This window comes from Myxocyprinus asiaticus, chromosome 22, assembly GCF_019703515.2.
Source record: "Myxocyprinus asiaticus isolate MX2 ecotype Aquarium Trade chromosome 22, UBuf_Myxa_2, whole genome shotgun sequence".
Classification (NCBI taxonomy): Eukaryota; Metazoa; Chordata; class Actinopteri; order Cypriniformes; family Catostomidae; genus Myxocyprinus; species Myxocyprinus asiaticus.
The window spans coordinates 10,785,654-10,800,245 of NC_059365.1; the positions used below are offsets into that span (position 1 = coordinate 10,785,654).

The 14,592-nt window shown below is 39.6% G+C and overlaps 1 protein-coding gene across 2 annotated transcripts; it reads left to right on the forward strand.

The window, feature by feature from the left end:
- The first annotated feature begins 186 nt into the window (after positions 1–186).
- LOC127413223 (uncharacterized) lies at positions 187–14,561 on the forward strand. Of its 2 annotated transcripts, none has more exons than XM_051650175.1 (10): positions 187–306; positions 700–806; positions 1,902–1,998; positions 2,204–2,311; positions 2,414–2,520; positions 2,689–2,803; positions 9,216–9,281; positions 9,654–9,843; positions 11,229–11,389; positions 11,473–14,561. In XM_051650175.1, the coding sequence occupies exons 2-10, from the start codon at positions 700–702 to the stop codon at positions 14,542–14,544; spliced, it is 4,023 nt and encodes a 1,340-aa protein (XP_051506135.1). In that variant the 5' UTR covers positions 187–306; the 3' UTR covers positions 14,545–14,561. The 2 variants fall into 2 exon arrangements, with proteins under 2 accessions (XP_051506135.1, XP_051506136.1); XM_051650176.1 differs by having other exon boundaries at positions 11,250–11,389.
- Positions 14,562–14,592: the final 31 nt, after the last annotated feature.

The window sequence follows — 14,592 nt, forward strand, 5'->3', positions numbered from 1 at the left end:
TAAATTAATAGATGTTATTATAAACAATATGCCATGTTTTCTATCAACTACATGTCTATGCCAATGCTATTTGTCATCTACCCAAAATGTTTCATACTCTCACTTCCTGTTGATTGGTTAACACTAAGTAATAACTCTGAAAACTTTCATAATTAATGAGGATCTGCCCAGCCTATTCCTCCAGCACCCAGTTATTGAAACACACACACAAACACACAAGCTGACTTTACAGCGGAAGTCATTTTCTCAGTTGTCTTCCCTCCCATCAAAGGACAACCGCATTTTCAGTTAGGCAGAAGTGTTAAGGTAACGTTTGCTCAGTTTACCTCTATCTCACAATTAATGACGTGTTTCTATTGATCTGATAAATATATAATGCTAAATCTGTGATTAATGTATATTTGCACACATGTTTTGGGCCAGTTCAATGTCTATTTAATACATTCTAGATTCTGCCCAAACTATGGCAAGTGTATTGTGTTATGTAAAATACTAGCCTGCTTTTTGTGTTTAATATATTCTACATTCAGAAATATAAAGGACAGGATGCACTGCCAAGCTCTTTATCAGAATCCAACATGCAAAATCTGTACAAAAATCAATAGAATTGTGCATCACATTTCAAAATATGTTAATGGATTTTGGTTATTTAATGTGATGTTAAATGCTTATAGATATCTTTCTCTTTCATGCATATAGATGTCTGATAAGACGGACCAGGATGAGGAGGGGAAATCTGGGTCTGGAGTCACGGTCGTAGAGACTAACCGTTTTGGGTTCATTCTAGGAAACGGCGAAACTGACAGGTCAGTGTTGGTGTCTGTGCATTCACATCATCCGTCATATGTGCTCTAGAGTTAGTTTGGAAGTTGATATCAGTGTTTGTGATACTATTTGTATCCTGTAAGCACCAGTTGAACTCAGTGTGTTTGATAGTAAAGTACCATGTGTTGTCAAATAATCTTTAAAGGACATTTTTGACCCAATTATGTGATCTATTAATTAGCAATGCAGATAACTATACTCTCAACTATACACATAACTGTTACCTTCCATACCTCTGACTCTCATTTTCTCAGTCTCAACATCCTGTCATGTTACCATAGTGATATTTGGGCTGTCACAGTGTGGTTTCCTGTTTTCTGCGTGTTTGCCTCTTATGACACCCATGCATTGCACTCATCTGGAGACTCTTTTAACAAAAGTGAGTTAGGGAAGTTGGGTAGAGGTGTGTGATTCTCTGCTTCATTAGAAAATATTAATGTCACTGACAGTTACTGTCACATTGCACTACCTCCTACAGTAGCAGTAATATACTGTAGTCCTGGGTCATAAATTCAGGGGGGCTATGGAAGAAATAATGCTTCATAAAGATAAAAATGCCACCGAAAATCAAATCCAGTAGGCAAATATTGCTCCTTAATGTAAAAGTAAATTTTCTACACTGCTGTAGTATGCAATAGTATGCAAGGAAAATTGTATTGCACAGAAGTTGCTCTTTCAGAGCTCAGGAGACTTAATGAAGGTCTCAGTTATGTTTCATTGAAGGATCAGCTTTGTCTCATATGTTTCTCCAAAAATTTCTTTAGAGAATTAATAATAGAAGGACCTACAGATCTGAAATATTCTTCAAAAAGTCTTTATTTATGTTCAGCAAAAGAAATAAAGTCATACACATCTGGGATGGCATGAGGGTGATTAAATGAAGAGAGAATTTAAATTTTTGGGTGAACTATCCCTTTAAGCAAAAGTCTCCATTTTATCCCATTGACATATAGGAAACACAATTGAAGGACAATATTAAAGAGTTCTCAATTGTGATTTTTCTTTCCTATATGAGTAAATACAGTAATATGGTATTTCCGTGTGTGTGTGTGTGTGTGTGTGTGTGTTCTTGACAGTGATGGTCCCTGTCCTGAGTTAGTGAGACATCGAGAGACGAAGTGGCTCGGCCTCATAAAACAATGGGAGCAAGTGATGGAGAAAAAAAGCAACAAGGTGTGTACATGTATATAAAATTGCATATTGCTTTGTTGCATTTAGGGTGAAGTAATTGTTTAAGATGTCAAATCAAAGAAATCTTCATTATTCAATATCTTACGCAATAACAGATGCGAGGAGATTAATGTATAAATATCTCTATGGTAAATCTGGAAGAATTGGAGAATCTTGCTCATCTCTCTTCTTATGTCTAATGTCTTAGGTCAAAAGTCAATGTCAGAAGGGCATCCCAGCATCGGTCAGGGCTAAGTGCTGGCCACTGCTCTGTGGTGCTATGGAGAGAATGAAGAAAAATGTAAAACTGTACGAAGTAAGTGAATAATAATAGGACATTGCACCAGTTTTTATTTTATTTTATTTTTTACAAATTTTTTACATTCTTACATTATGTCCCATGTCCCCTTTGTGTTAGCGTCTAGTTGAAGCTCTGGATCAGCAGGGATGGACTGACATCATCAAAAGGGACACAGACAGACAATTTCCCTTCCATGAGATGTTCCAGTCCAAAGATGGCCATGGGTACCCAAGCTCTTCTTTCTTTTAGAGATCCTGTTTTGGTCTTTCCTCCTCTCTTTGCAGTGAGATATGACACTGAACAGAAGAATTTGTAACATAATAATTCAAGAATACGTTAGTCACGAAACCGCATACATACCGTTGACTGTCTCATCTTTTTCTGATGCACAGTCAGAAGGACTTGCTGCATGTTCTGAAAGCATACACGCAGTACCGACCAGAAGAGGGCTACTGTCAGGCACAGGGCCCAGTGGCAGCTGTCCTCCTGATGAACATGCCTGCTGAGGTACCTGTCTAGTCATTATTGTATGCCCAGTTATATATTAGATCTTTTAGAACACTTGTTAAACAGCTGAATACCATCCCCGAAAAAAGTGTCTGTGATTTTTCAAAGTAGGGTATGTTCCTGGATCTAGCTCCTTGTTTGTCCTGTAACAACATTCTTATCAACAAATCAAATTTAAGGGTTAGGGTTTGGCTGGGTTTGGGGCTTGAACAGCATACTTATGAACCTTTAAATTCCATCTGATCACAGGGTTAGTTAATGGTTAGGCAAAAGTTATGTTTAAAAAGATGTTGAAACAGCTCTGTGCACTTTGCTAGTTTTTAATACTTTTTATGTCATAAACCAGTGAGATTCTATACACCCTGATCCATAACTATTCTATGAAGACAATATGTCAAAAATAAAGCTGATACCCCAGACAGGGCCGCAGACCAGGGACTCAGTTTGGACAGTGCAGAGGGAGAGATTCATCGTCAACTGTCGAGCATGTCGGAAATGCTGGCAAAGGTCATAGCGGACTTGGAGGATCTTGCTGTAATACGTTGATCGATCACTTCCATGGAGACGAAATTCACTGAGATGGTTACAAGAATGGCGGATGTTGAGAAAGGATCGATTATCTGGAGTCATCGGAGGGGGAATTAGCTGCTAACCTGTTAGCGACCATGACGGACTTGCAACGCATTTGGGAAAAGTTGGAAGATTTAGAGAATTGTAGCCGGCGAAATAACGTCAGAATTGTTGGAATTCCTGAGAACGAAGAAGGTCGAGATATGGTGAAATTCCTAGACGAGCTCTTTCTGAGTCTGCTCGACATAACAGGCCACAGAGTCCTGGCTCGGAGATGCGCTGAGGGAGACAGGCCCCAATCAATTTTGGCCAAATTTCTGAGATCATCTGTTCTCGCATTTCACGAGGCGAGGAGTAAAGGAAGGCTTTCTTGGAAGAACCACAGCATTTTCTTGTTCCCAGACTTTGCAAATTCGACAAGAGAGAAACATGATGGATTCAAGGAATGCAAGAAACTCTTACATCAACGGAAGGTTGCATTTGATCTGATGTTCCCAGCCAAATTGAGAATAGATACTAAGGATGGCCGCAAAATATTTACATGCCCACAGCAAGCAATGTCCTTCATAAAGTCAATGGAATGAGTAAGTTATTGTGTGATACTTTCTATGCAGCCGAGTGGACCTGACTCACTGAACATTCACTTGTTCGTCCGAGGAACTGAGCGCCTTCTTTGTTTCTTTTTGTGCTGGTTCTACCTAGTGGCTGGAGTATGTTTTGTGGAGTAACACTCCTTCGGAACAGTTTGTGGATGAATCTGCACGTTATTTGTTCTTATGCCTCCTATTAGCTGGAGTTTGTTTTGTGGAGTATTTCTTGCAGGACATTGGAGTGGTTAAGGTACTTGTTGCTCTCGTGTATCAGCCGATTGAGCCTGACTCACTGAACATTCACTTGACTGTCCAAGGAAACTGAGGTCCTTTTTGCTTTCTTTTTGTGCTGGTTCTGCCTAGCGGCTGGAGTTTGTTTTGTGGAATAACACTCCTTCGGAACAGTTGTGGATAAATCTACACATCTTTGTGTTTATCCTGCCTATTGGCTGGAGTTTGTTTACAGATTATTTTCTGTTGTGTAATTCTGTCTCACAAACTTTGTGTAGAAACACCGGACATGAGCAATCCGACAACAAAGTTGTCGCAGGGGCTCTCGTAGGCATACATGGACGGTTCGAGTTTAGAGGGATGGATGCCGGTTGGCGCTGTCGTGCGCTGGGTTAATGTGCACATTTTTCTTTTTTCTGTTTTTTATCTGGGGAAAGTTTGGGGTTTGTTTGTTGCTCTAATGTTGGAATATGGTCTTTATAATTTTGTTTTTGACACACAATCTATTTTTTCTAATATGTCAAAATGTCAAATGTTAATATGAGTGGATTGCTTCTCTCCACGTGGAATGTGAATGGGTTGGGGCACCCCATAAAAAGAAGGAAGGTTATTTCTTTTCTTAAACATAAGAAATATGATATAGTGTTTCTTCAAGAAATGCATCTTTCCCCACACAAAGCTGAAAAATTTGGGAAGATATGGGGTGGGCATGTTTTCTTTAATGCTAGCTCAAGTAAGAGCAGGGGAGTCATTTCATTGATAAGTAGCGTCTACAATTCAAATGTCTCAAACAGATTAATGGTAAATTAGGAAGAGTCATTATTGTTTTAGCAGAAATTCAGGGGCAAAGGTTGATTTTGGCTAATATTTACGCACCTAACATTGATGATCAGGGCTTTTTTATAGATCTTGAAGGGATGTTACAAGCCACTGGCACCCCTCATGATATAATATTGGGAGGAGACTTTAATCTTTTGATGGACTCAGTCCTTGATCATAGTGAAGCAAAAGTGTGTAAGTCTCCTAGAGCAACAGTGACGCTTCACAGGATGTGTTAAAATCTTGGTCTTACAGATATTTGGAGACTTTTCAACCTATCTGGTATGGACTATACATTTTTTTTCATCAGTCCATAAGATTTATTCTAGAATAGATTTATATATATATATATATATATATATATATATATATATATATATATATATATATATATATATATATATCTAAATCCCTCATTTCATCTGTTGTGGATTGCTTAATTGGAAACATTTTAGTCTCAGATCACACCCTGGTGAGTTTAGAGTTGTTGCAACATATAGAAATCACATAGTTGCCGCTTTAATGTATCCCTTTTGCAAAATCCTGAATTCCAACAAATGCTAAAGGCTGAAATCAATGTTTAAATGGAGACCAACTGGTCCTCAGTATCCTCTGTGGGCGCGGCTTGGGAGGCACTTAAGATGGTTTTTAGGGGTTGGATCATTCAGTATGCCTCATTTACCAAAAAATCCAAAGCACAAGAACTCGTGGAATTGGAAGGGAATATTAAAAGTGCCGAGGCAGAGCTGAAGTGCCAAATGTCATCTGATGGCCTCAGAGAATTGACCCGATTGAAATACAGATATAATACTATTTTGTCACAGAAGGTGGAGTTTTGGTTATTCAGGCGAAGACAGTCATACTTTAAGTTGAGGGACAAAGCAGGGAAGCTTTTGGCTAGATATGTAAAGCAGAGAGAGTCTTTTTCTACCTTTCCTTCAGTGAAATCTGTGGGTGGTGAAATATTTACCTCAGCCATTGATATGATTAATACTTTTAAAGAATTTTATCTGATCTTTATAGTTCCACATCTTCATCTACCGATGAAGATATTAGAAACTTTGTGGAACCATTAAAACTCCCTAAACTAACGACTGAGCAAAATAATACTCTTGATTCTGAGATAACCTTGGAGGAGCTCGGCGAGGTAATTAAGAGCTTATGCTACAGAACTGGCTCCACTTTTGTTAGAAGTTTATGAGGAAGCAGTAAAGAATGGAAAGCGTCCGCCAATCACGATACAAGCCCGGATCAGTCTGATTCTTAAAAAGGACAAAGATCCAAGTGAGTATAAGAGTTACCATCCAGTTTCCCTGATCCAGCTAGACGTAAAAATATTGTCAAAAATTCTGGCTAACCGATTAAGTAAAGTTATGACATCTCTTATACACATAGATCAGGTGGGGTTTATTCGGGGCCGCAGCTTTTCTGATAACATTAGGCGTTTCACCAATATTATATGGTCAGTGGCGAATGATCAGTCTCCGGTCGTGACCATCTCACTTGACGCCGAAAAGGCGTTTGATATGGTAGTATGGAATTATCTTTTAAGATTTTGGAAATATAAGGGTTTGGGAATACTTTTATTGGATGGATTAAATTACTTTATAGACACCCGGTAGCGGCGGTACAAACAAACAGATTAATTTCAGATTATTTTACTCTGGACAGAGGCACCCAGCAGGGTTGCCCTCTTTCCCCATTTTTGTTCTGTCTTGCCCTGGAACCATTAGCAGACGCGATAAGAAAGGAGGTGATGGCGGAAGGTGTGGCAAATAAGCTTTTGCTTTACGCAGATGATATTTTATTATTTGTCTCTGACCCTTCTAGATCTATGCCTTGCCTCCACAGAATTATTAATTCCTCTTCTAAGTTCTCGGGATACAGAGATAATTGGTCTAAATCTGAAGCTTTGGATCTGACAGCATACTGCCCGATAATGACTTTTCAGCCAGGTGCCTTTCAGTGGCCCAAACAGGGCATTAATATTTGGGTATTTTATTCCCAGTAAATTTGTGTGATTTAGTTGAGTTAATTTTGACCCTTTAATAAAAAGGTTTTTGAGTGATGTGGGCAGGTGGGCTTCATTACATTTATCTATGATTGGGAAGGTTAATGTTATTAAAATGAACTGTATTCCAGAATTCAAATACCTGCTACAATCTCTCCCCATAGATGTCCCCCTTTCTTATTTCAAACAATTTGATAGCATAGCAAAGTCCTTCATTTGGAATGGGAAACGTCCCAGATTACATTTCAGTAAGCTGCATAGGCCGATTGACAAAATTTTGTTTTATTATTACACGTTCGGTCTCAGACATTTGGCTCATTAGTCACTTCCACCTGAGAGTGTCCCTCCCTGGTTTTGTATTGAACAGGAAGTTCTTGCCCCTATTTTGCCATTGCAAAGGCTTTCTATCAAACTAACAGGAGAAGTTAAATTACACCCCGTTATCTCGCATTTACACTCGGTATGGTCAAAAGTGTCCAGAGTGTTTAATTTGGACATTTATTTAAATGTTGTCTCGAGCTTATGGCTTAACACCAAATTATGTATTAATAAATCCCCTTTCCACTGGACAGAGTGGATTGTGAGGGAGGTTAATACACTCAGTGACCTATATGAGAGTGGAGTGTTGAGATCTTTTGAAAATATGGTTCAACATATTGGGATTCCCAGATCTCAGTTCTTTAGGTATTTACAGCTCGCCACCTACTCTGTACTATTTTTGGGAGTAGCATACACCCCCCTAAAGCGGCAGATACTCTGGGATTGGTGATTATCGCTTTTGGAAAAGGTCATGAGGCATCAGTGTATTACTCCCTACTAATTCAGAGTCTGGGGGACGGAGCTTCATCTTCTCTCAAGAGATTATGGAAGAAAGATTTAAACTTGATATTGGAGGAGGGAGAGTGGGCTAGGTTTCTAAAAAACATCAAGTCTGCATCTAGAGATGCAAGGGTGCACCTTATGCAATTCAAGATTTTACATTCAAGATTCTATTGGATCCCATCTAGATTGTATAGGCTTGGTCTTAAAGACACACCAACCTGCTGGCAATGCCAATCAGAGGATGGAGAAATAACCCATGTCTTTTGGGGGTGTGTTAAGATCCAGGAGTTTTGGTTGAAGGTTCAGAGTCTTGTGTGTGATGTATTGGGCACTCTGGTTTCATTTTGCCCTAGACTCTGTATTTTGGGCAATGGGGTGGTCATCGACGTTGAGAATAGACACATAAAGAGTTGGGTCCTAACCAGCGTCATGATCGCCAGACAGATACTTTTAAGGGGTTGGAGGTCAGCTGGAGCGCCCTCATTTCAGGAGTGGTGCTCAGAGATGGGGAGGGTGGCGGCCTTTGAAGATGGGTCTTTTTGGAAACTAGGGAAATTGAATTTGTTTATGGAGAAATGGGGCGGATATCTGACGTTGCTGGACGTGTGATTATTATTATTATTATTTATTTATTTTTGTGTGTCTATAATCATGTCTATATACTCATATGTGACCACAGGGATGTTTGTTGGGGGTCAGGGTGGGGTTGGGGATTGGGAGGGGTGGTTGCGGGGTTTAAATGTTGATTCCATGTATATATGTTTTGCTCTTCTTATTTAATGTAGGAATCAATAAAAAAATTTAATTACAAAGAAATGTGTATAAATAATGGATGAATCCATGTTTGAGGTATTTATCTGTTGTGAGAAAAGTTTGATCGTAAGGTCCATTAGAAGTGTCCTGCAACCCAATAACATCTTTGGGAAGAGCTACAGTTTGCAGGGGATGAAACTTCAGCTGTATATCTGAATATACAGACTGCTTTCAAAAGCGTAAAAATGTAATAGTGATTCCAAACTTTTGAACAGTTGTGTAAAAATATTTTAACTCACAGTCTGATCAAATAATGAATCAAGAAAAATTTAAAAAATATTATGTCAGGTATTTCTTCCTGTTAATTTGTCACACTTGAAATGAAAGGTCAAATGGAGCATATTGCATTGTTGGATATAGTACCCAGTGCAGTGTGCTCTGGTTGTGTAGCTTCTGAACATTTTGACAATTGTAGTAGGTAATCTGAATGTACTGTGCATTCAGAAAATTTGAATACTATACATAGTATACATAATGTCGAAATAATAAAAGTATGTTAATGGTAGTATGATATTCTGAACGTAGCCTAATTCTGGATATTTTCTTTCTATTTTAGGAGGCATTCTGGTGTTTGGTGCAGATTAGTGAGCTCTACCTTCCTGGCTACTACAGCCCTCTGTTGGTAAGACATCTCCACTATAATCATGGAAAAGACTGGTAACGCTGAAGTGTGTAATTTCTGCACCACTGGCGTCACCAAACAAAATTGCAAAAATAAACAATGTTTTCAAACAGGTTTCCCAGAAATCCCTCCCGTCTGATTGAACAAACAGATAGTTCTGCACCAAACTCGCACAACTGATTCAGCCAACGCTCAAACAGAACATTTGACATTTTTTGAGGAAATCAGCCTATGAATGGCTTACTAATAGTTGTCTCTGCACATTAAGCTGGGAAAGGAGAAAGAATTATAACATTGAAATTGTTGCAAACTTCAGCTTCAAAATGTAAATAAAAAATGGTCCAAACTCCCTCTGGTTTTCTTTCTTTTTAGGAAGGTGTTCTTTTCGATGCAGCTGTACTCTCGAGTGTATTAAAAAAACTGTGTCCAGCTGCACACAAACACCTACAGAATCAGGGGGTGGAGCCTCTCATGTTTGCCACTGATTGGTTGATGTGTCTGTACAGCCGGCACTTACCTTTCAACACTTTACTCAGAGTCTGGGATCTCTTCTTCTGCTATGGTTAGTATATGTATTTGCTAGATTTAAAGGTGCACTTTCAAAACAAAGTCAATTGGAAAGTGGTCTTGGACTTAATACAAAAGCAAAAGATTTTGGTTACCGGATGCCATTGTAGAAATGCCCTATTCACAGGCAAATTTGTAAACTATGATTCATTTATTCCACACTCGAAAGTATATGATAATGGACCTTATGCTGCCTTCAAGTGCACCTTTGAAGCTCGACATGTCACGCTTTTAAGTCAGAAACAAAATACGAAAGAAGCCAATACACAATGAATGACGGCAAAAGCCAGTTTTTCTGTTGTACCAGACCACAACAGTCTGTAGAATTTACTCCGAATGGTGCCAAAAACAAAAAACATCCAGTGAGGGGCAGTTCTGCAGATGGAAATGCCTTGTTAATGAGAGAGGTCAACAGAGAATGGCCAGACTAGTTCGAACTGACAACGGTAACTCAGATAACCGCACTGTACAATTGTGGTGAGAAGAATATCATCTCAGAATGCTATTTTGGTGGCACGAGGGGGACCTACACAATATTAGACAGGTGGTTTTAATGTTGTGGCTGATCGGTGTAAGACACCAGTAATATTTCCAGTACGATAGTACAGTGTGACTGTAGCTTAACCTCGTTCATCATGCGTAAATACACAGGCTTAATCAGACCTTATCTGGCCATGTTGTTGAACGTTCTCCTTTCTTTTCTTTAAATACCCGTAATAAAGTGTTAGTTATGTGACAGTTACAGGCGCTTCATATGAAATCATCTGCATAAGCTTTGTTCTGTTTGAAGTGCACTGCATCTATAGCCAACATCTGGCCAGCAATCATTTTGACAAACTTTGCGAGTTGAATTGTAGTGATATATCAGTTCTTAATTCTGCGCAGCATGTATCGCTAGAGGGCTTATGATTATACATACAAATTGTTTGATATAGGAGTACTTTCTAGATAAGCTTGATCATTTCTAGATATTGATTTCTAGATAACTTTCTAGATAGACTTGGTTTAGATAATAATTAATACCTACATTGGCTAAGATGTATTTTGCAGTTTTCTTATTTTATACTATTATTTCTGAACACCAGTTTATTAGATTTTAATTTATTTTACATTTACACTATGTTGACAATTTCCTGTGTGGTGCAGTCTTTTTTTTTTTTTTGTGCATTTTTCTTGCACACCTATAATGAAAAGAACTTTGATTTCTCTAACCAGGTTGCCTTGCATTCTAATGAAGAACATGTTATTTTAATCATGTTGGAATTACTATTTAGTTGAGTACATTTAAAAGTTGAAAAAAATCAAGATATAATTTTTTTGCCATATCACCCAGCCCTATGTTCAAGTCCTAGTAGTGACAAAACATTGTGTGTAATGCAGGTGTGCGCATTTTGTTCCAAGTTGCTGTGGTACTGGTGCGGCGTTGTCTTGGAGAGGTTCGACTACGAAAAGAGTGCGATGGACAAATGGAAACTCTGGAGCGACTGCGAAGTGTTAAAGAGCGTGTCCAAAATGTTCAGGCTGACACCTTTATTCACGAGGTAGTAATAGTGCTTGTGTATTTCAACTAATCTGAATAAGCGTTGTCAGATTTCTTTACTCATAACAAATGTTACACCCTTAGGTGTGTTCTGTGCCCCTGTCCTTGGCAGACCTGCAAAAACAAACAGAGAAAGAGATGGAAAAGTGGAAAATAGAAAGACCAAACTCGACTTTTGACCCACGAGGGCGCTGTCATGGATACAGGATGGCATGGGAGAGAGGACAGGAGAAACTAAGGGAAAATGAAAAGAAGGAAAGACAGAAAGGGAACCTGACTCTTCCTCTAATGAGATCACATTCCTCTCTCTCTCCCTCTATTTTGCGAAAGAAATGGAGAAAGAGGAGTAGTCGGACTGAGACAGAGGAGTGGGACGGAGGAGGAAGAAATTTCTCACAAGGTTTGATGGAGGAGAGTGATGATGAAGAGATGAGGAGAAAGAGTGTGTGTGGTGTCATTGGGGAGCAGAGGGCAAAGCAAGACAGGCTAGCACATGAACTGTATACACACAAACAGAAAGATCACAACACACACACAACTACACCACCACAAAACCCAAAAGTGCTGGTGGTGTCTTACAGTATTGAGTCTGATGTTTTTGAGGAAGGGCATGAAGACAGAATCTGCACGTCAAATATACAGATTGTGACAGAGAGAGATTCTGTTAAACAGGAGGATACCTTACATACAGATACAGGTAATTGCAAGGAAGAAACAGAAGTATCTTTAAACCAACACAACGACACTTCAGCAACAGGAGAAGGTAAATATGATGATAAAGAAAGAATTGCTGCGAGTGTGGTGGAAGAGGATATACAGACACATGAACATCATGAATCAAATGTAGAAAAAGAGACATGTCAAGATCTACAGAATACAGAGAATAAGACAAATCAAATTGAACGGAGTACAAAAGAGCAGACAAATCAAGATGAGAACACAGAGAAACATACATGTCAAGATGAACAGAACGTGGAAATTAAGATAACTTCAGAGTCATCTGAGGAAAGCATACAAACAAACTATGATGCACAGGTAGCGGACATGCAGACTAACACTGGTAAACAGGAAGAGGAAATACAGTCATGGGGCTGCAAACGAGATGGAGCAGAAACAGATACTTTGCAAAAAGTCATAATACCCGAAGACAACCAGCAAGATGAGGAAAATCGAAAAAATCTGGAAAATATCACAGAGGCAGAAGTACAGAAACCAGTTTTTCAAGAAGACCGGAGATCTCACACATCCAGAGGTCAATATGAAGAACAACCCATTGGTGAAAACTATACTGATGTAGGTATGGAGGAAGCAGGGTTTCAGCATAAAGTGGTCAGTGATGGAGAGATCCCAGAGGAGAGAGAGAAAGGAAAGGAAGAAGAAAGACAGGAGGTAAAGCTAGAGGAAAGAGACAGTGATGATCATATCTGTGACAAAGAGACACTGCAAGAAATTGAAATTGAGCATCCAAACAGATCAGTCTGTCCTCTTGGCTTAGCAGATCCTGTACACCAATCCCAATCCAGTGACCCACAGCATAATGACATGGATGCTACTGAAAGATCTAGTGACTCACAACACAGTCAAATAGATTCCAAAGAAGTGGAAGTTATATTAAGATCTGGCAACCCTGAACAGAGTGTAGAGGGTGCTTCTGATAGAACTGACACCCATGAAACTTGGGAGGAAGATCTTGCAGTGGCATCTAAAAACTCTGAGAACATAATCGTTAATGCTGCTCCTGTTGCTATGTGTCGTAACATAGAAACCAGCGAGATTAACACAGAACACTGTGAAGGAAATAAAACAACTGGATCTGAAAATATAAAGTGCTGTGAAATGGATGCTTCTAAAGATTCACACAACCTTGAATACAAAAGAGAGGATGGTACTTGTAAATCTGGCAACTCACAGTGCATTCATATTACAACTGGATCTGGCAACCCAGAGAGTGATGCAATGGAGTCTGCTAATAGATCTGACAACCCAGATTGTAAAAAAGTGGATGTTACGACTGGATCTCTCAACCCAAAAAGACATCAAGTGCTTGTTGGAACAGGATCTGGCAACCCAGAAAGCAATGAAGTTAATGTTGCAACTGTATCTGGCAGCCCAGAGAGTGATGCAACGGAGTCTGCTGATGGATGTGGCAACCCAGTGTGTACAAAAATGCATGTTACTTCTGAATCTAGTAACAACGAAGTGCAAATTGGAAATGTATCTGGCAACCCAGAAAGCAACAAAGTGCATGTTGGAGTTGGATCTGGCAACTCAGAGTGCAATCAGGTTGCAATTGGATCTGGTAACCATGAGAGCAATTTAGAACATTCTGTTGTTGGATTAGGCAACCCAGAGTGTAAAGAAGTGCATGTTACTTCTGAATCTAGCAACCCAGAAAGCAACGAAGTGCATGTTGGATCTGGCAACCCAGAGTGCACTGAGGTTACAATTCAATCTAGGAACCATGAGAGCCCTGTAGTGGATTCTGCTGTTGCATCTGGCAACCCAGAGTGCAACATAGTGGACTCTGCTGATGGATCTGGCAACTCTCTGCATAACGGTGTATGTGCAATACCAGTCAACAACCAGGATTTAGAGTCCCAGTCGAAAACAACATCCAAACTTTCAATGCCAAATATCCCGCCAACTCAGCACCGTGTCGGCAGGACTTCCAGCTCACGGTCATCCTATCCCACAATCCTCTCGGAGGACACTTTCAGAGTGCCAAAGCAGATTCACACACCCAAAGAAGACAGCACACAAGAGACACACACTCAGTCCATCTCAGGTTCACCAACAAAGACAGGTGCTCCCAAATGTCTGGGTCTCTTCAGCCGTCTCCGGGGGGAGACCAATAAAACCCCCGTCCCTAAAATCCTCATTCAAGACTTTAGCGAGAAAGAAGAAAAGTTGACTGCAAAAGAGAGGAGGCGGAGGAAGAGAGAGAGTGAGAGAAAAGAAAGGGAGGAGAGAAAGAAACGAGAAAAGGAGATAGAAAAAGACAAAGAAAAGGAGAGGAAAAAGCCTCAGACGAGAGGGAAGAGCTTCCAGGTGCTCAACAGGAAGTGTGTGGATAATGACGTGTCCCCTTGCAACAGTGACTCTCAGACGCTTTGCCACAAGAGACATTCTGCCCCTTTTTCTGACAATTATTTTTAAATAATCAGAGACAAAAAATTAAATGCACATATTTAGCAGTGGGAGTGA